Raw genomic sequence first — 23144 nt, forward strand, 5'->3', positions numbered from 1 at the left:
TGATACTATGATAGATTCATATGTAAGTGCCTAAAGGAAGAGACTCCAACCATTTGTATAACAAGAATGAATAATTAAAGCTCTATATGTAATTATCTGGAATTTCAAAGTCAAAGTTCAAAGTCAGAAATAAATAGGAAGGCAGTGGTGTCTCAATCTATAGGATTCGTCCCCTCCCCCTATTAAGCCATTAAAGGGGTTTTAATGAACCAAATATCACCATAGCAGGTAGAATGGAATAATAATAGACTATCGTTTCAGTGCTACCCACTGATCTTTGTATTTGGCATTAGCAATGATGTAATATTTAAACCCAAAAAAGAAAGGTGGGGAGTGTCAAAAAGGCAACAAATAATGGATCCATAAAATCAGTCTTTATTGTTGATACAAAACGCTGAAAACACACAGAAGCAATAAAAGCACTAAAATACATAATAGCTGGGTAAGACAAAGACACTACATTTGACAATACATTTCATTACTTCTTTGCCTCCCTTTTTTAAGATGTGGGCTTACTTAACATTCATTGGCTCTGGTTGTTATTTTCCATATAGCCTGGCTACATTTTGGGTGGTGACTGCCTTTTCCAGTGTCTGCAGTGGTCACAAATCCCAATCTCTTGAAGACCTTTTTAATATTTTCAGTTTTTATTAGTGTTTTTTGTTGTTGTTGAGTTTGTTGTGTAAATTCCATCTTCAATGAAGATATATTTGTGATTCTTACATCACTACCAGTGGCGGAACTACCGCCGTAGCAGCCGTAGCGGTTGCTACGGGGCCCGGGAGCTTCAGGGGCCCGTGGGGCGGCACATCCCGATGTCTGCTGCGCAGCGCCGTTACCGACCCGGTCCGACCGAGGCCCGGGGCCCGGGCCCTGCTATACGGCACGATAAGGCCCCTCCCCGCCCCTGTGTATCTGTCCCTGCGCCCGCCCCTGTGTATCTGTCCCTGCGCCCGCTCCTGTGTATCTGTCCCTCCCTGCGCCCGCCCCTGTTTCTGCCCCACTACTTACCAGTCCTGCGTCGGCGATCCGCCCACCTGTTCTCCTTCAGGTTGCACCGCGCGGCCCATGTCACGTGACTGACGCGACCTGACGTCAGGTCGCGTAAGTCACGTGACCAGAGGCGCGCGGTGCAACCTGGAGGAGCCGAGCCGCCATTTTCTCCCGTGAGGTGAAGGTAAAGGGAAGAAGACATCACCGACCGGTGGGTAAGTATATGTTTATTATTTGTATAGGGAAAGCTTTTTTATTAGTTAAGGGAGGCCCTAGGGGATTTTTTATTAGTTAAGGGAGGCCCTAGGGGATTTTTTATTAGTTAAGGGAGGCCCTAGGGGATTTTTTTATTAGAGAAGGGAGGCCCTAGGGGATTTTTTATTAGAGAAGGGAGGCCCTAGGGGATTTTTTTATTAGAGAAGGGAGGCCCTAGGGGATTTTTTATTAGAGAAGGGAGGCCCTAGGGGATTTTTTATTAGAGAAGGGAGGCCCTAGGGGATTTTTTATTAGTTAAGGGAGGCCCTAGGGGATTTTTTATTAGTTAAGGGAGGCCCTAGGGGATTTTTTATTAGAGAAGGGATGCCCTAGGGGATTTTTTATTAGAGAAGGGAGGCCCTAGGGGATTTTTTATTAGAGAAGGGAGACCCTAGGGGATTTTTTATTAGAGAAGGGAGGCCCTAGGGGATTTTTTATTAGAGAAGGGATGCCCTAGGGGATTTTTTATTAGAGAAGGGAGGCCCTAGGGGATTTTTTATTAGTTAAGGGAGGCCCTAGGGGATTTTTTATTAGAGAAGGGAGGCCCTAGGGGATTTTTTATTAGTTAAGGGAGGCCCTAGGGGATTTTTTATTAGAGAAGGGATGCCCTAGGGGATTTTTTATTAGAGAAGGGAGGCCCTAGGGGATTTTTTATTAGTTAAGGGAGGCCCTAGGGGATTTTTTATTAGAGAAGGGAGGCCCTAGGGGATTTTTTATTAGTTAAGGGAGGCCCTAGGGGATTTTTTATTAGTTAAGGGAGGCCCTAGGGGATTTTTTATTAGAGAAGGGAGGCCCTAGGGGATTTTTTATTAGTTAAGGGAGGCCCTAGGGGATTTTTTATTAGAGAAGGGAGGCCCTAGGGGATTTTTTATTAGAGAAGGGAGGCCCTAGGGGATTTTTTATTAGAGAAGGGAGGCCCTAGGGGATTTTTTATTAGAGAAGGGAGGCCCTAGGGGATTTTTTATTAGTTAAGGGAGGCCCTAGGGGATTTTTTATTAGAGAAGGGAGGCCCTAGGGGATTTTTTATTAGAGAAGGGAGGCCCTAGGGGATTTTTTATTAGAGAAGGGAGGCCCTAGGGGATTTTTTATTAGTTAAGGGAGGCCCTAGGGGATTTTTTATTAGTTAAGGGAGGCCCTAGGGGATTTTTTATTAGAGAAGGGAGGCCATAGGGGATTTTTTATTAGTTAAGGGAGGCCCTAGGGGGTTTTTTATTAGTTAAGGGAGACCCTAGGGGATTTTTTATTAGGGAAGGGATGCCCTAGGGGATTTTTTATTAGAGAAGGGAGGCCCTAGGGGATTTTTTATTAGTTAAGGGAGGCCCTAGGGGATTTTTTATTAGTTAAGGGAGGCCCTAGGGGATTTTTTATTAGAGAAGGGAGGCCATAGGGGATTTTTTATTAGTTAAGGGAGGCCCTAGGGGATTTTTTATTAGAGAAGGGAGGCCATAGGGGATTTGTTATTAGTTAAGGGAGGCCCTAGGGGATTTTTTATTAGTTAAGGGAGGCCCTAGGGGATTTTTTATTAGGGAAGGGATGCAGGGCAGGGAATGGGAAAAGGTGCCGTGGTCATCGGCAAGGTGGGGGGGGGGGGGGCCCAGCCAAAAGTTTGCTATGGGGCCCACTCATTCCTAGTTACGCCACTGATCACTACTATCCCCCTGTAAATGTAATCACATTTCTAGCCATTCCTTGAGATTCCTTAGTAATCATTCTGTTATATATTATCCATGTATTTGTACTTTGATGTTCAGGATCTCCCTCTTTTGATATTCACTTTAAACTACATTGCATATGCAATGAAGCATTTCAGTGTAAAATAGACCCAAGTGTAAAATAAATCTACTGGAAAGGATGGAGCAGCAAATAATTAATCATATAGCATAGAGGGTTTCTTATAAGTCAAAGTGAGATGTTTTGTATATGAATGTTTGAGACCATTGACAACTCATTCATTTATTATATACTGTACTTTACTATATCAAACTAATGGTCAATGAGAAATATTTTTTATTTTCTGTGTTTGTTTTTAAAAGAAATTTTAATCTTAATCTAGTAATCTTGTTTGCAGAAAAATAGTAAAATTTCAGTGTACAGACTAAAAATGTCCTGTCTTTATAAAAGGTCATTGATATCAATTTGATGGGAGATTTGGTTATTCCTGGCTTGTAAACAGGGAATTAAATACAAGCAGACAGCCAAGTTCTCTGTGTAGTAGCTAAATGTAGGGGTGAACCTAAACCCTGAGGTATGAGCTATAGAGGTATGAGCTATAGAGGTATGAGCTATAGAACCATCCAGTAGTAATATACCAGGTTGGGGTTTTTTTTGAGTAAGTGGTTAAAAAAAAATCTCTTTACTGTGTAAACATTACTAAGGGATTCAAATGTGAGTGCTTTTTTTCATGGGCAAACCCCTTTAAGGGAGATTTGTCATTAAAACTCTCCCCTATGCCTAGAAACATTCATTATAATATGTGTGCTGTAAATTATGGTGTAAAATGTTTTATTACATTACAGGTTCTTTGTTCCTTTTTATATGTATGTGTGTTTTTCATTGGGTACAAAAATGTTATATCTGGATAGTTCACTTTGAACTTTTTCTGCAATTTAGCTTCTCCGCTTGCTGCATACAGTGCTTTAAGCACTCCCAGAAAATCCATATCTACCAGGAAATCATTTTCCGAGTAAATTACAATGTTAGCAATTTTCCCTGTTTATTAATCAATAGGAGTTGAGGGAATAACAATATTTATACTTGTATTTCTTGCTTGTAAACCCTTTATATACTCTGCATTTGTGAAAGATGATGTAAAAGTCTGTCACTTCAATATTAACTATATTTTACACTAGCTGTAGATCCTTGCGCTACTCGGGATAGGAAATAACTGCTCTTAGCTATAACATAATAGAATGGGTTAACAAAAAATATTTTATATGTATCTATCTCTGTCTCTGACCGTCTCTTTCAGTGACTGCCTCTGACTGTCTCTTTCAGGGACTGCCTCTGACTGTCTCTTTCAGGGACTGCCTCTGACCGTCTCTCTCTCAGGGACTGCCTCTGACCGTCTCTCTCTCAGGGACTGCCTCTGACCGTCTCTCTCTCAGGGACTGCCTCTGACCGTCTCTCTCTCAGGGACTGCCTCTGACCGTCTCTCTCTCAGGGACTGCCTCTGACCGTCTCTCTCTCAGGGACTGCCTCTGACCGTCTCTCTCTCAGGGACTGCCTCTGACCGTCTCTCTCTCAGGGACTGCCTCTGACCGTCTCTCTCTCAGGGACTGCCTCTGACCGTCTCTCTCTCAGGGACTGCCTCTGACCGTCTCTCTCTCAGGGACTGCCTCTGACCGTCTCTCTCTCAGGGACTGCCTCTGACCGTCTCTCTCTCAGGGACTGCCTCTGACCGTCTCTCTCTCAGGGACTGCCTCTGACCGTCTCTCTCTCAGGGACTGCCTCTGACCGTCTCTCTCTCAGGGACTGCCTCTGACCGTCTCTCTCTCAGGGACTGCCTCTGACCGTCTCTCTCTCAGGGACTGCCTCTGACCGTCTCTCTCTCAGGGACTGCCTCTGTCACTCTGTCTATGGGGGATTTATCAGAAGCGTCTGAGAGCAGAACTGCTCTATTTGCCCATGGCAACAAAGTTTCCTTTTTGCATAGCTGTTTATAAAATTATAGCTGATCCCTGATTGGTTTCCATGGGCAACTGGAACATTTTTAGCTCAGACATTTATGATAAATCTCCCCCTATTTCTGTATCCCTATCCATATTACCTCACACATAAGCGTCTTATACTCATTGGCTACAGTAACCAATCAAAACTCAGAGATCATATTTATGACCTGAGCTAAAATAGCAACCCATATATGGTGGTTAAGAAGTGTATTTTGAAAAGCACAGGGTTAAAATTTTGGATTAAAACCTGGTCTATGACGTTCCCGGAGTCACAGAGAGCGGCTATGCAAAATTTGGTGATTGTAAATGCGACGGTACAGATTCCTTTAGTGCACATCCATCCATTTATAGAATTCAATATGTGTTTGGGGAAGTCTAAGGATATACACGTAGTGCTTTACAGTTATAACCCGTTTCAACAAATTGGGCAAATATGATGAGGCACATAATGAATGTATCCATACTAATGGACTTGCATGTATTAAGCTTAATAGGAAAGTGTAACTTATTTCTTTATAGGCAGGTTTGGTTAGTCACAGTATATTGTGCAGGCAGGGAATATTACTAACATGTACGTGTGGTAAAAGCAAAGAATAGAATATAACAATAGAATATCAATATTTACCAAGCCCATGGAGACGGGTGTGTAGCTGAAAAAAACACCAACAAAAAGAAAATATCCAGAGAAGGGGAAAGAGGGGGAGCAGAAGAAAAAAAAGTAAAATGGTCTAAAGGGAAGTAGTAAGTCTTCATTGAGGAAGGAGTGGCCACTGTCCTACCATGGTGACCCGATGGTCAAAAATGTAGCATGTCATTGAGAATAGAGGTAAGGTTTTGTATTCCAGTTTAACCTCTGTTTGGCTTCAGAGAAGGCGAGGACCTGCTTTTTCTAGGTCACAGATATGGTCAGCTTAGTTTAGCTAAGAAGAAGTAAGAGCTAAATATCTGAATTAGACATTAATTGCACATTAGAACCTTAAATGAAGTCTGTAGCATTAGTGTTTGCATGTGGATTCCCAAATTTGTGTACATAGAGAATTGAGAGTGTGGAGCCCAAATCTACTTCCCATTTATTAATTTAGGTTAGCCATGTCCTTTATGAGGAACAAATCAAGCCAGAGTAAATGTGCAAGATTTGAGACAGTATATTTAGAATTTTGGAAGATATGAGGAGATGTGGTTTTCCTCAAAGGAGGGCAAATATAATAGTGAAGCCAAAGATATCTGAAACGCTCTGGAGGGGGCAACCTAAAGCGAGTTTTTAATGATTCAAAGGTATACTTGACTTCAAGAGAGAGAAGGTGGTATATTTTCTACAGTCCAGTATCTGTCCAGGATCTTAAAGTCTGCCATTTTGGACAAGGGCCGCTTAGGCATCCTGATGTATCCTCTGGTTGGCATAGCCGGTGGCCAAAACTACGACAGCTGCATTTCGTCTGCATATCAATGGTATTTGTGTCTTAAAGAAAGCGGCAGGGGACTTGTCACTTTTTGTATAGAAGAGACTCCTTTTAGGGTTCTGGGCCAGGATGTGACTGTACCCTCTGTACCCCCTCAAGTTATTTCCCTGCTTTGACTACCATTAGGAAATTTATGGTAAATGTGGTAAATGTGTGTAATACAAATTTGGCATAGATGTTGATGTATATACTTTAAGGCTAAGATATGCCAGATGATAGCCATAGAAACATTTCTAATATACCAGTTTCTAGAGTGAGGGAAATATCATGAAAAGCTGGTCCACATATATTACACCTATAAAGAATACCGTACAGAATGTGACCATCTCTAAAGAAAGGTGACAATTACTCTTCCTTGTCATTGTCCCTACCTTCGCTGTTACCTAGTTAAACATTTTCCATTTTTATCCTGTACAACCACTTCTAATGTGTGTGTGTGGGTGGATTAAAGCTGCCTCGAAGTCACTCCAAGTCATATATAATGCCTAAAGATGCTGTAAAAGGGAAAGAGAACCTGTAATTATGTGGGATATTTTTCTACTATATATTGTGTACATTAAAGACATTTTTAATCATTTATATATTGCTGTATGTTTCTGCCACTTGACTGGCAATACCCGTTCTATAGTATGTTGTGGCATCTCCTCAATGATGTGGTTATTTAAATGAAAAAAGAAGCAAAAGGAGCAAACCCGTACATGTTAATAACTATTATATATTTTACTTAATTACAGCCCCTTATACCAAGGAGCCCTACAAGTGGAGCAGCCACCCCGTCAAGCACAATTAGCACACCTACCAAAAGGGACAGCTCTGCACTCCAAGATCTTTTCATCCCCCCTCCTCCAGCTGAGCCCTACACGCCAAGGTACGTCTCAGAGGGCAATATCCTAGTTCTATAGTTCACTATACTTATTTTTGTTTGTAAACTCGTGGTGACATATATCATTGTGGGTAATTAGAACATTAATTTTAGATCAACAATTTTACAAGCAAGGTTAATTTCTTCTTTAAACCCATTTCTGCCTCCTAAATGATTGCCCATTTTATAAATAACCAACAGATTCTTCTTTAAGTTGGTGTATTTTTACCTGTCTTTGTGTCCGAAAGTAAAAATTCCCACTAAAATGTAAATAGATCCAGACCACCACTATGCAAACGGATATACTCTACTTCGCTACTTCAAAATTAAGTTCATTTACTTTTTTTTAAAAAAAAGTTTTTGAGTCCAGGGGAAAATCATGTGGCTTTTGTAAAAATATGTGACTATTTTATGAAAAGAAAAAACTGGTGCAATTAAATCTTCCTCCTCCCACCAGTAAAATCCGTTCCCAAACATTTCCTGCCTCTATTTTCTGACAGGTCCTCTAGACTGTGTATAAGACCTCTATTTTAATATTCCTTATGTATGCATAACACATATTTTGAGTAAAGACTGAGAACAGAAATAGAAATCTTGTTTTATTCATCTTTTTTTATTCTATTCTAACTTCTAATGTAAGTTGCCAAAGATATGTAGTAACGACCAACAGCATGCATCAAGAAAGATCTGAATTTTCTTTCCAAGTTCTCATTCATTTTTACTAAAACAAATTTTATAAATCAATAGTTAATATGCAAGGAATAGTGAGGCCCAGTTCATATCATTGTTGGGGCTTTTCGTTTAACACTGTTTTTGTGCTCACTATTAATACTTGAAAGTGGAATGTGATCCGCAAAATTTTAACTTTTTTTTTCCTGTTTCATTTTTGTTTATAAAATGGCCCAGTTTCCCGTCATGTATTTATTTGTTTTGCTTACATACGTTTTCTAAATTTTCGGGGTTGACCTTCATTTGCACTTTATAATGGTGCAGCCTATGTAATTGATCAATGGGCTAAATGAATAACATCAAACATGGAGATTCATGACATTCAGTAAACAACTGGGTTATGCAATAGGGCCCATCTATGGAATAACTTAATAGGTCTAAAGTTGTAAAAAAAAAGTGTGGTTCACTTATGTGCATATATTAGCTGCTGATATCAACTATGTAGTCAAGTTAGCTGTCAGTATATTTCTTTCCTTCATCTTAACATACCAAGACACATGGAGTACCCTATCAATAAGATTTACGGTAATATGATAATCTGTTCCATGGGGGGAAATACATGACATAGGCAGATTTGAGACAGAAAGCCATAATGTGTACCGCTCAGTGCATAATGATGCTGGTTTAGTGCCCTTTTGAAGTCTTTACAAACAATAAAAAGCTTGTCTGTTTGGTTTTAAGGCTACCGTATACATCAGTGTTACTCTTGTAGAGAAAAAATACACATATTTGGACAGATCGCTTAGTAGACACAAGTAAAGGTTTGGTAGGTTAAAAGGAAAGACGCAAGTCCGTCAATTACAACTTTCTTTGATTATTTATAAATATTTTCTTTGTAGAGAAAACCAAATACAGTGGAACCTTGGATCAGGAGCATTCAGTTATTTGTTCAGGAAACAACCTTGTAATCCAAATTGCTCATATTTCAGCGCAAGTTAAAATATAGGAAAATCATTGAAACCCAAACAATTGGTTCCACAAATACCGAATACCTTGGATAACGAGCAGAATTATTGCTCATAATAGTTCCACACCCCAAATATATGTAGTCATGTGAAGCACAACATCTTGACCCTTTATTTCTTCTAGATCGTCAATTAATTGAGAGAGGGAATTTTAGTACAGTAGAGAGTAAGGAGGGCTCACATAATGCATGTATTGCAAAATTTAGCAAATTGCGAGCTTGTCTTGTAAACCAGGTTGCAGAATTACTTGTAATTCAATGTTCCACTGTAATAGAAAATAAGATATGAAAACTGTATTGCCTTAATATTTGTAATGAAGAGCTCCGAACTAGAACTATAATACAAGGTGTTCTTATAACAAATCTTCATTTTCTTTTAAGAGACGAAAAAGGCAATTTACCTTGTGAAGACGTGAGCCGTCATATAGTTGGAAAACCGGTATCAAAGGGGTCAGAGTCTCCAAACTCCTTCCTGGATCAGGAGTATAGGAAACGGTTCAATACTGTAGAGGAGGATGCAGTACTTTACTGCTATGAATACGACAAAGGAAGAGCCAGCATGCAAGGTCGCCGAGAAAGCACTCCAACATATGGTAAGTGCTACTGACCAGTGTGTTGGCTTAAAGGGAATGTGTCACCACATTTTAACTAATAAACCTAATGACAGGGTCCCATAGCAATTTGCTAAGTATTGTCCACACTGTTTTTAGCAAAAGTAATGCATAGTTCCTACCCCCAAGAAAATGACATTTGTAAGCCTATCTGGCTATATTAGAAGAGCAGCTTCACATGATCAGCAAAATGATTTAAGTATTGTTACGAAGAACTAAATTAATGTAGATTATTTTATTTTTCTGGAAAGGCGATGTTATTATCCAGGTCACAATTGTTAATTGAACAGAACTGTAGGCAATGTGAAAAGTCATTAAGCTTGCTATATTGTTGAGCTAACATCTTCATTTGCAGCCCCAAACTGATAAAGTTTTGTGATCAGGGAAGAAAGAGTTCGCCATTAACCCCTTCCCTTAGTGACGTGGCGTGAAAAGTCTCTAGTGACTGGGCGTTTTTAGCGGTTTAAGGGCCCAAACTTTTGTGAATTCTAGTAAATATTTAAAAATGTTTTGCCCAAAATGAACATTATTAATGAATTCTCTATTTTTTTTGGCCATTTTGATATATAATATGTATAGTCTTGGGCAAACGGGGCGACTATGGTGATGCTTGTTGTAGTGTAGTGGAGGATTTTTTTTCTATTATATGAGGAAATGTGAATGTATTTTTATTAATATTTTTTGTGTGTTTACTTTCTTTATATATCCACTATGAGGTCATAAAAGACCCCTGGAGGACATTTTCAGTTGTAAAAGAAAAAAAATGTATTGCGATGCTCTGAAGAGCGGAGAAGGGAGAAGCGGTAATAAACCGCATCTCCCTTCTCCCTAGGGTCCTACGATGTCTCTCACACCCGGAGACCCGGAGACTAATGCAGCTAGCGCGGGAGCAGTAGAAAACTGCAGCAATATCTAAAGATGTTGCCGCAGCGACGTGTAAACTGACGTCTAGAGACGCAGTTTTCTACTGCTCTCAGGCTAGTCTAAAGACGTCGCTGCAGACTCAGGACCTGCGTCCGCTGATGTCTAAAGTCAGTGGGTGAGCAGAGAGGAGTTAAAGCATGTACGGACTTTAAAGGCCATGCATGTTCCTCTGTGAACTAAATATGCAAATTTGTTTTCCAGGGTGGACTAAGGAAAACTTTGCCATAAAACTATTTTAATGTTACCATATTTCATTTCCAAGGTCTCATGATATCAACCACAATCGGTAATTGCAAGGGACCTAATCACATGGTATGCAACCTATAAAACATCCTTTGCATCAAACAATATGATGATATAATTCACTTCTCAGCAGTATAAATAAAAACTCCCACAAAAACACCCTAATAAATAGAGTGTATCATAAGCAAAGTGTGTTCAGTAGTCATCCATTATGCCACAACAGATTGCAAAACATAAACATAAAACCCAAAGCCCATATACTGCCCATTACACTACAAGAATCTTGTACATCACCGCCTGTTCAATTGGTGTGTCAAGCAATCATATGGGTGCCTGACACTTTTTTTGACGGCGTTTTACACTTTTGTACATCTGTCTCATTCAGATGTATCCATCCGTTACCTTTCCTGTTGGTGTTTTTATAGGCAGGCCTGGAATGGGCATGTCGTGAAAAGCATTCTCTTATGAACTCATTCTCTCATCAACATCCATCATGATAAATCATGGACACTTACTCCCAGATCCAGGCACTGGGCAGGCGATCTTCATATATGTATCATCCATGTCCTCCTTCCATCTAAAATCAACTTTTTATAATTATGCTAAAAAGCCAGAAGGGCTCGAGGAAGGGTATTTCCAGAGCTGAAGATGGATGCTGGTCATATTTCCATATCACATGATCTGTACCTGCCTGGACACGTTCTGTGATCATCACTATGTTTGGCTGTAGTCGGTTGGTTGCAGTGCATCCAGTATGGCTGGTGTTGTGGTGAGACGTCATCATAGTGATGTACTATGCAGTGATGGCAGTTGCACATCATTACTATGGTAACAGAACAACACATTCTGTTAGATCATCACTGGGAGCAAAGCATGAGAGGAGGAGTTACTGAGAACTATAGGATCATGGGACTCGTAGTTTCCTGTGGCAGCCATCTTGGTGATAACTCCACCTACTTTTGAAAAAACATAACATTTTGTAAATCATAAAATCAACTATTTAAAAACTATTTAAGCTCCATTTTGTGCCTAATGACATTGAGTTTTGTTATATTCTTTTATTTATAGCCTTATGGGTTTTTGTATCAGACGTTCATATTCCTGGAATACCCCTTTAATAACCCCTACTTGCCAATCCAACGAAGGTTCTCCCCCAAGCAGGGAACAGTGACAGTATGGCATGTTTCATTTGTTGATCTGGTTTTATTTCTAATAAATGTCTTGGGAATCTCTAGCATATAATTTACAGTATTTCACATTGCTCTATTATTTATGCTTTATTTTTTGTCTTAATCTTATTTCCACATGGACATACATCTGTCATATATACATTTCTTCAATTGCTTTTTGTAAAATGTCCCTGGGTGAAGACAATTTTCCATAAATGTAGCCATGTTGTTCCTAAGAAACAAGATATTTGTCTTTGGATATGATCAATTCTGGATTTTGGCAGTGGGGCGCCTGACCACCTGGGATCACCGTTCATTACCACAGGACAACTGTGAAACATGCATTAACTCTTGATAATTTCATATGTGCAATCACTCGAACAGCAGTGGTCATATCCAAGGACAACTGTTTGTAAGGGACCAAATAACTACATTTAAAGGAAATTACCTTCACACAGATACCTTTTTTTAATAACATCCAGGGGAAGAAATGTATGCATGTGGCAGATGAATTAAAGTAAATGTGAATGTCCAGTTGGTAATACCGTAATAATTATCCGGACCTATGATTGTTTAACTTGCAATCCAACCTTTTATTCACTGTATAGGTAAGTTGCGGCCAATATCTATGCCAGTAGAATATAATTGGGTTGGAGAATATGAAGATCCAAGTAAGATGAAACGAGACAGTAGAAGAGGTAAGTTAAGTATTGTAAATATATAAAATGCAGATTTTTATAAAAATATTAACCATTTTTGCACAGTCAATACAAACCAATGTCAGCTACATTCCTTATGTAGGTTGTCACATATTGAAAACACATTTTCAAGTACAGTGGTACTTTGACACTGCTTCACAACTATTGGCTGCCATTATTGTCATAAATGAATGTAAAAGAATTTGTAGCAAAGATTGAAATTAAAGAAATACTCTTATCGAAACTGGGTCTTTTTTTCCCTTTATCATAATATCCAATAAAATTAAGAAGAAGAACATCCTGATATGTGGTAAATCAGAAGTTTAATTTGATGGGTCATTTTAGACTTTAGAGAAATTCAACATATAGTCCATTCATCTATAAAACCCCTGAATGTGCAGCAGCAACAATTTCTGCATTCTCAACCAACGCAATCTGATCACCGGCTGAACGGTGTTCAGAAAATCATATACTTCACCTTGTCTTTGGAAAACGTTACCATTTTTCTCAGCATCCTAGATTGCCTCAGGGGCCTATAATTTTGACTTCTGATGTAATCTTTTATTGCTTGAAACCCAGTTAAGATGTCTGGTAAATACAAAGCCCATGTACTATAAGTGCGAATCCCCAAAGCATCTTTTGACGTAGTGCCCTATGGGAAGGAGTAGTCATTGTAATTTATATGGAATTGAACATAAATGCAATTTTCTCGAGTTTACGGCAAAACAATCTTATAGTAACATCTTCTCCAAAGTTTTAATTTATCATTGCTTTCATCTAAGTAACTTGAGGACCTTGAAGTCTTTCTTTCCATTTTGCTCAGAAAGTTCTCTGCTTCGATACATGAGCAATGACAAAATAATTCAAGAAGAGTTTATGATGCAGAGAAACACCAAAAAGGACACTGGGAAGAAATCAAAAAAGAAAGGAGAGAAAAATACAAGTCCAACTCATTATGGTCTACTTTCCGGTGCACAAATGGATTCCTTGAGGCAAGAAGTGGTCAGTCCATCAGTAGCAGATACAGCTTCATATCATGTAAGTAGTATGGTTTTTTGAACTTTCTTTTTTTCAAAACATTTGGGTGTTTTCCCACAAAAACTTTAAGCCTAAGCTTATCAAACTTAGGACCCCCACTGTAACCGAAACAGGGGTCCTGTGTCCCCTATACAGCATTGCAGTCCTATGGTTTTTAAATGCAGTGGCAACACACAGTGGCCATATCTCTGCTCAAATGACATCGGACCCCGTCTTTCCTGATCCTGATGTGCATAAAGTATCTGCCACTGAGAATCATTTTTGATTGTCGGTCAAAAGCTTTTCAGTTTCAGGTTTTCACAAATAATTTTTTTTTACTGTTTATTTTATTTTCCTTTTTTGGTAGTTTTATTTCTATTTTGACCATCCCACACGAGTAATGGATACTTACAGTCTTCAACTTCCATTTGAAGACTTATTGTTCTGTCTAATGTACAAATAGATTTGATTATATTATTTTTTTGTGAATAATTGATATTGGGGAGAGATTCTTTAATAAGGTTAAGTGTAATCCCTATTCTCACTAGATGAGAACATTAAAGTGTTAAACCTAAATGTCCCTTTTGAACAGAAGACCTATCCTTGGTAGGTGAATGCAGATCAATATCTGCTTTCTGCCACCAAGGAAATGATTTATGGAGCACGGAAATAATTAAACCGGTGCCTTTAGTTTTCCATTTTTTTTTTATAAGCTAAGAAACTTCATTAGCTTTCTACTGCTGTATAAGTGAAGTTTCTTGCTATTGTTCTGGCAGGTTGAAGTCTACAGATATGCTGAATATTGTTGGAATTAAAAAGTAGATCTAAAGGCCATCCTTGGCATCTTTTGTCTGATTTGACAATACAAAATGGTAAAAATTGAGAATAAAAAGTTTACTAAGTAGTAACTCATTTAATATGGAGATACTAATGTACACCATTGTACTGGGCTGGTTAGAAAATTTAGGGAGGCTTCATGTACAGAATTGTTTTGAAACTCAACAATGTAGTTTTTGATTTCAGTATTTTGACCAAGATTTGAAGTGGTTTCAAAAATAAGAGAAATAAACGCCCTCAATTTATATTTCCTATGGTAGCATTTTCTGAAATCACTGGGAAGCCACCATAAGTGTTCAGAATATTTTATACATACTTTAAAAGGATTTTCCGGGTAATAGATATTGTTCATCTTTTTTGACTGGGGATCAATAGCATACTGCTGATTTGGCAGGTTGGGATGATATACCAACTGATCTGATATTGATGACCTCTTCCGGAAATCGGTTCCACAACTATAGGTAGCCTGAATCGGATATCTCCATCCGTTGTGTGGTGGCCATTCTAAAGCCCTGAATCTAGGCTTCCATTAAAGTGAACGGAAACTGAGTACTTCGGAACGGTCTCTACACAGTGGATGAATCCGTCTGCTTCTGTGTAGCTGGAGAATGGCTTAAGCTGCTATGAACAGCTGATGTGTGAGGCTGCCTCAACTTTCTTCAAAAGTCCATGTATTACATGGAGAGCATTTAAATTAACAGGTGGTATGTAATTTTACATTTTCTACCACAAAGGAAGACATTTTGAACTTTTGAATTGCATCTAGCCCTTTTAGTTGCAACATGTTCTAGGTATGGCCTATCATGTGTGGATAGCCGCCTTAATGTATCTCTTTCTCAAAAAGTTGCCCAACATGATGTAACACAAGGAATACTATAAGTACATGCCTGATGATGCCTCCATTTTTTCCGACATTTGGAACATCTTTCATTTTGTACAGAAAGCTCTGCTGCCTTCTAGAGCTAAGAACTGCTGATCTACTAGATTTCTCACTTATCCCTCAGTGTGCAGCTCCAGGACATTCAACTTAACAATAAAAACAAAACTCTGACATCTGACAGGCTAAATTTATATCAGTGCATACAGTAGGTTGGAGAGCTGTCCGCAGTCCCCTGCCTCTGGTGCTTCATACTATAGCACATAATATCGTACGACACCTTCTGTCACCATGTTGTGTAAAATTCCTCACAAGTTTTCATTAGTGGAAGCAAAGCCTGTCAATAGCCTTTATAGTATCACAAGTTTAAACCCGAGACATGGAAAATTGCAAATATCTGCATTTATTTACACAATATATTCCATATACTGGGTTATGTTTAGTAAAAGAAATATACAGTGAAATATTATGTCATATTGTGGGCAGTGAAAATCATATAATATATAAAATGTACACTGCATGTAAACATTAAAGTAAAGTGTAACTAAACCGTCAAAGCAAATGTTTTTGATTGTAGGAGCAGGTGACATTGCTAAACGTTGTAATATACTCCATTAAAGGACATCTACCACCAGGATGAAGGATTGTAAACCAATCACACATACTGGTGTGCGCCGTCTCTGGCAGGATCTGCATTTCTTTTTGCTTCTTTTGCCCTTGCTTTTAAGAAAAAAATCCTTCAACGCTTCTGGAGCCAAGAGCCCGTCAGGCTCATTTGCATATTTTACAAGCCTTTCTTTAAGCTAAAAGAAGGGCAGATCCTGCCAGAAGGGGCACACACTAGTATGCTAATAAGCTTGGTTTACAATCTTTAATCCTGGTGGTAGATGTCCTTTAACCCCTAGGCGCACCTGGACGTTATAGTACGTCCCCGGGGCTAGATGCTTAGCGCACGGGGACGTTCTATAACGTCCTGCTTCTGGCACCGGCTCACGAACGGAGCCGGTACCAGAAGCAGCGGCTGTCAGCTGTCTAGTACAGCTGACAGCCTGCGCTAACACCCGCGATCGGAGACGGCTCCGATCGCGGGTGTTAACCCCTTACACGCCGCGGTCAAACATGACCGCGGCGTGTAACGGTGTTAGCGCTGTGGATCGGATCCCCCGTGCCGCTTACCGGGGGATCCGATCCTCTTCCGGGCAGCTCCGAGGACTGGCATGTGCCCCGGAGCTGCCCGGTCTCCATGGCAGCCAGACCCCTTCCGGGTCTGGCTGTAAACTGTCTGAGCATGCGCAAGCTTGCTCAGACAGTTTACACTGCTCTACAATAAAATAGTATTGTAGAGCAGTGTATTGAACTTAAACCAGTGATCAGAGCATCACTGGTTTAAGTTCAAGTATGTAGAAGTAAAAATATGCAAAAACAGTTAACACTACACATTATAATAAATAAAAAATTAATACATAAAAATATAAGCCCCTAAAATGTCACTTTCCCATAAAAAAACTTAATAAAGTATAAAAAACATAAAAACACAAAAAAACCCCGCATATTTGGTATTGCCGCGTCCGTAACAATCTGCATAATAAAACAGAATTGTTACTGGACCCGCACGGTAAACGCCGGAGGAAAAAAACGCAAAAAACATTCCGAAAAAAGATAATTTTTAATTAATACCCTATAAAAAATGCTCTAAAAAGTGATTTAAAAAATGTTATGCACTCCAAAATAAGCCCACTAAAAAGAACAACTGTTCTCGCAAAAAATAAGCCCCTAACCAGATTTATCTGCCAAAAAATAAAAAAGTTATGCATATAAAAAGATGGTGATGCTAAAATGAATAAGATTTTCTCCAAATTAGTTTTTATTCAGTACAATTGAATAAAATACACAAAACCCCCACATATTTGGTATCCCTGCGTCCGTAACAATCTGCATAATAAAACAGAATCGTTATTAGATCCGCAAAGTGAACCCCGTAAAAAACAACCTAAAAAAACTCTCTCTGCTAAAGATGATTTTTTATTAATGCCCTTTAAAAATGCTCTAAAAAAGTGATTTTAAAAAGTTACGCAATCTAAAATAAGACCACTAAAAAGAGCTATCATTCTTGCAAAAAATAAGCCCTTAAACAGATTTTTGAGGTGAAAAATAAAAAAGTTATGCATATGAAAGACGGTGATGCTAAAATTAACAACAATTTTGCCAAATTACTTTTTATTCAGTAAAAATGGGAAAAAATAAAAAAATATATATAAATGAAGTATTTTCATAAACGTGGCGACCCAAAGAATAAAAATAATATACTATTTTCATGGTATGGTTAACGGCCAAAAAAAAAAACACATAAAAATGTTCCTAAAAATTGATGATTTTCATTTCCTCCACCAACAAAGAGTTAATAAAATCTCACCAATTAGCTATAGATGCCCCAAAATTACGTACCAGAAAAGTGCATCTCATGTGGCAAAAGAAATAAGCCCCTATAGGTCCTCAATAAAAAAAAGAAAAAAATTATAGCCTGTACAATGTGACATAGCAAATCTGATTTGAATGGCGCCTCCTTCCCTTCTATGCCCGGCCGTGCGCCCATACAGCAGGTTACCACCACATGTAGGGTATCGGTGTACTCGGGAGAAATTGCGTATCAAACTTTGTGGAGCCTTTTTTCATTTTATCCATTACAAATGTAAAATTTTCCACCCAAAATGAGTGTATTGTGAAAAAATATTACAATTTGCAGACTCCACCTCCATTTTGTTTTAACCCCTATAAAATACGTAAAGGGTTAACAAACTTCTTAAAAGTGGTTTTTCATACGTTGAGGGGTGTAGTTTCCACAATGGGGTAATTTACGAGTCTCGCTATTATTTAGGCCTCTCAGTGTCAATTAGAAACTGAGCAGGTCCATCTAAATACAGGTTTTGGCGATTTTACAAAAAATGTGAAAAATGGCACCCAAATTCTGAGCCTCATAACATTCTAGTAAAATATGTGGAATCTTAAAAAACCATGCCAACATAAAGCAGACATTTGGGAAATGTAAGTTATGAATTTATTTGGGTGCTATGACTTTCTGAATCAAAAGTAGAGAATTTAGAACGTTGAAAATAAAGAATTTTTCAAAAATTTTGCCAAATTTTGTTTTTTTTCATAACTAAACGCAAAAGATTTCATCCAAATTTTTAAACTAATTTGAAGTACAATGTGTCACGAGAAAACAATCTCAAAATCCCCTGGATATCTCACAGCGTTCCCACGCTATAACCACTTATAGTGACACAGGCCAGATTTGAAAAATGGGGCTGCGTCCTTTAGGCCAAAAGATGCTGTGTCCCGTAGGGGTTAAGTAATGCAGCTTCTCTGTGCCTGTTATTTTCCGCCTACTTATTGCAGCAGTGAGCAGTATTTCTGGAATCCCCTACACAGCACAGAGATAAGAACATTACACTAAAGATTAACTCTTTTCTTACCTAGAGAATATTTCTCTTGATGATTTAGCTCTATAAGGGTATCTGTACAGGTTGCAACTTGGCTGCAAGATTTACTCTACACTGGTTTCTGATGCATATAATGCAGTGATTTTGCAACAGTCTGGGTGCCTAGCTTAGCCACCCACTGTGATTCATTGACTTGACTCACCTTATTGCTGCAGATCAAAAATGGAAAAGCATTTTTTTCTGGGCTTTAACCGCTTGGATGCTGCAGGAAAAGCATGCATACCTCCATGTTGGCTTTGTTCGCTGCAACCAACTCCACTCCCTTGAGGTCTTCAGGGGGCGGAGATCTATTGCTTTAACAGCTCCTAGACTCTCTGACCATTCAGCCTGATCAGTAATAAAATCCCTATATAATACAATACAATAGTATTGCCGTAATTGCCGTATGAAGTATAAGCAATCGGGCACCCCAGTGGGCCTAAAAAAAATGGGGAAAAAAATTAATTTTCAAATATATATTTATCCTAAATATCTCTCCTTTCTCAATAACACATAGAAAAAAAACAATTGGATATCCTGAAATTCCCGGTCTATCAAAATACAGAAACAATGCTATGAACAACTTTGAAAAAAAAACATCTCTATCAATACATGTTAGCCTTTTTATTATTTTTTTTTACAATTGGAATAAAAAGTGGAATCAAAAGGTTGTACAGTCCAGAAAATGGCTAGGGAACTATTTCTCAGCTAAGAAAGAAAATAGATCTAAATAAATAAATAACCTATATTGAATTTTTCCTCGCAAAAGTAAACCTCTGCTTGCTTAGCTCCTTCTGCTAAGAATAAGTTCTTTTTAAATATCCATTCACAGAATCACCTAGTAAAACATTACCAGGGCTGCTTTCTTTTTAATTGTGAGCCGGAAATGCCTGGTTCTGGAAGATTCAGCAGTATATTCTCCAAATAACTCCTGAGACCAAAAACATCAAGTGTGTTAAACTTCCTTCCTGCAAAGGTGCAGTAAGTTATGTGGTCAGGCTTTAGGGAGAATCTAGAGCATGGATTGTTGTCTATGTATCCTCTATGTCTTCCTAAGAGACGGATGTACAATACTAATAACTTACACTAAGGCTACATTCACGCAAATGTATGGGGGGCGTATATATGGCCAAGTATATGTGGTATATACACGTCCCCCATAGCCGGCATTGGGCGCACGGTGCCATATGGGAGTGGCACCATATCGTTTCCATAGCCGGGAAAAATATAGGACATGTGCGCGTATATCACTATGAGCTGCGCTCACCCCCTCCTCCTCTCCCCGGCCCCGATGTACGTGGCAGGCATACATTGTGTGAATGTAGCCTAAGATTCAGGATTTTATATTTTGACTTTGGATTTAGAAGCTGAGCGCTACTGGAGCCTGAATACACACTGACTATGGGGAAAAATCTTTAAGGTTAAATCATTAATATGAACATTATTATTATTTTTTTTTTTAAAACCCTCTTATTCAGTACAATTGCAAAGTCGTCCAATTGTCAGGCATCGTTTAGTAAACTTGATAGATTTTTTAGCTGGAAGTAAAGCTTTCGGAAAGATCCTGCTGTCTGTCCTCAAGAAGGATCCTCTATAAATGGTGTAATGTAAGGTGAGAGAGAATATTATAGAGAATTCTGTTGTGATATACAACAAAAGCCTTTATGGCTAATATGTAGTAATATATTATAGTGATGTCCTGCAAGTTGCTGTGGACATCATGAATACAGGTGACAGAAAACTTTTGCTTTGATTGCTTCTTTTGGCCTAACAATAGTCCTTTTGTGTCTTTGGAGTAATAGGAAAACCTTGTAATGTGCTGCCCCTTCATTTAGCTGCCAGATCCGGTTTAATTCAAACTCATACACAATAATAGACCAAGGGAACGAAGTGTGAAACAATAAAAGCACTGACACAGCAGTGTGAGCACGGGGCTAGAAAGCTTGGTAGGCATAGGTTAGATTTGTACTTTAATGCTGCCCATTGGCCTAAGGTTTCCTCACTACATGTACTCATCTGCTGAGGGACAACAGATTTTGAACCCTGGATAACTTTCAAGGTTTCTGCCTGCAATATTTGAGATACAATTGTGCTTCTCCCTGGAAATCTCCTTGTGAATTAGCAGTTGTCAGGAAATCCCATTAACACAGGCTGTCACCATGGAGCCACTATTCACATCAATCCAATCCTCCTTCATTCAGCTGCCAGGAGAAATGACTTGTTGAGGAAACAAACCGGAACTCATTCTTTTTGACCATTTTAGGGATTTTTTTTTATAATCAAACTACAATTGCTAACCTTTTTTGGGTCCCGTATGATTAGTGAGGTTTTACATATCCCTCTTTGAATGCTCACAAGGTTTAGTGAACCTTCATACACTTGTGATCAGTTAGGGAACATATATCTGACATGCAGGGAGAAGCAAGGCCTCTTAGCAGACTTCTGAATGGGACCCACCTATCCCCTCACAAAATATACATGTTAGTATGCTAACATCTATACACTCTTACTTTTGTACCCTCTTGCACACATTTATACACTGATATAAACATTTATACACTTTAAACAGATCTGTCCCGGTAGCCACTGACTACATGGGGGGATTTACATGGCAGGAATTAGGGATTCCTAATCCTGTCGTTCTACTGTCCCCTCTCGACAGTTCTCATCTGCTAATTCATGCTGTGTACTGTGTAAAATGTGCACTGTTTTATACTGTACATATTATGCTGTATAATATGCAGAATAATATGTATATAATGGTTCAAATTTTCATTTCTTTAGTGTGTCACAACGGATAGTGGGGCCCCCTGTCAATGTGTGCCCCATAGCAGCTGCTATGGCTGCTATCGTTGTAGTTACATCCCTGCTGACATGTCTCTCTTCCAGTATTATTTTTGGTCCAATTTTTTTTAAACATGTTTCTACAGTGCAACTTTGTACCCTTTAGTAGTCTATTATTTCCCACCTCACAACTTCACTTTCTCTAAGTACATTGTGACTACTGTATAATGGGGCTCTCAAGGTAGTTTTGACTTTTTTTAGTTACATATGTTTCTTGTTTAAAGTGGGAAAAGTACTGATCTAAGTGCTTTCTTACCTTGACTGAAGTCTAAGCTGTTTATTCAAACAATGTTAAAATTTGCCATGCATCTATCATCTGTTTCTTCACTGGCTTCTCACCAAGCTAAAGATACATTTCAGGTTATTGGAATTACATCACTGCTGCCTCTCAGCTGGATTAATATGATCTTTTTATGCTATGTCTTACCATTTATGACTATTAGGCATCTTCATGGCAATCACCACTCTCTAAGCTTGCTCCCTGTTCAGTTTTTTATCCTCTTGTGTCATGCCCATAATCCAAGGGACAACTGTTCCAATAAATCCAAACTTGAGAGTGAGACCCACAGCAATCCAGAGAAAGGGCACCCCTTAAGAGTAAAGCTTAGACATTGAAATCTGAAATTTCGGACACTCCCATACAATTAAATGGAACAGCTCATCTTATCAAGAACTTCATCCTACAGATTTCTGGGGGTCATATTCTTGTGAACAGTGTGGGTCCCAGCAGTCAGGTTCTCACTGATCAGGATAACTTAAATAGTTTGTACAATTATTGAGCGCTAGGTGCTCTTATTACATGGAACCCCAGTGGCATTGCCACATATACGGCGTTGACCGACACTAATGTTGGATAAGCACTTGCCTGCCATTTTACTACATGAAGGTTCTAATGGTTTTTGTATTGAGCACATGTAAATTTTGGTTTTCACGTTGTAACTTGTGAGACAATGAAACAGCCAAACGCCCACAGATCATAACATCTCATGAACAGAGAATAGATCAGAAAGCAGACACCTCTGTGTAGTGGTCAAACCAAATTACTGGAGAATAACATCCATTTATAAACCCCATTCCCCAACGTCATGGTACGCAGTGGGTGTATGAAGAGGTTTCACAGGCTGAGTCCTTCATACAAAGCCGCCAGGAACACTTAAATGCCAGATTAGAAGAGGTTCAAATCATTCTCTAAAACAGCGCGGTCTGTTTCATTCTCTATTCTCTTTGTATCAGCTGCTGAGAACATCTATGCTCACATTTACTAAAAACAGTGCAGTCTGTACTAGGTGCAGTTTGCCAGTATAGTGTGCAGGGGGCGCCAGATTCAGGATTTGTGGTGCACGTTCTTCATAAATCTGGCTCCAACCGAGTACACCACCACTTTTTGGTGCACCTTTAACATGGTGTGTGCGACACAATTCTGTCGGACACTGCATTATAAATTTGGCGCACGGTCTGACTGAGCACCAGAACGCCCCTTTCAGTGCAAAAATTTGTGTTACGCGAACAATACT

At 38.9% G+C, this 23144-nt stretch overlaps 1 protein-coding gene across 5 annotated transcripts in view; it reads left to right on the forward strand.

Moving 5' to 3' along the window:
* CNKSR2 (connector enhancer of kinase suppressor of Ras 2) overlaps positions 1-23144 on the forward strand; it is a 219998-nt gene that overhangs the window by 120085 nt on the left and 76769 nt on the right. For all 5 annotated transcript variants that reach the window (XM_072137974.1, XM_072137976.1, XM_072137978.1 and 2 more), the window contains 4 exons: positions 7111-7244; positions 9313-9524; positions 12487-12576; positions 13400-13614. In XM_072137974.1, the coding sequence (XP_071994075.1) occupies positions 7111-7244; positions 9313-9524; positions 12487-12576; positions 13400-13614 (651 nt within the window). The remainder of the gene's footprint in view (positions 1-7110; positions 7245-9312; positions 9525-12486; positions 12577-13399; positions 13615-23144) is intronic.

This window comes from Engystomops pustulosus, chromosome 2, assembly GCF_040894005.1.
Source record: "Engystomops pustulosus chromosome 2, aEngPut4.maternal, whole genome shotgun sequence".
Lineage (NCBI taxonomy): Eukaryota > Metazoa > Chordata > Amphibia > Anura > Leptodactylidae > Engystomops > Engystomops pustulosus.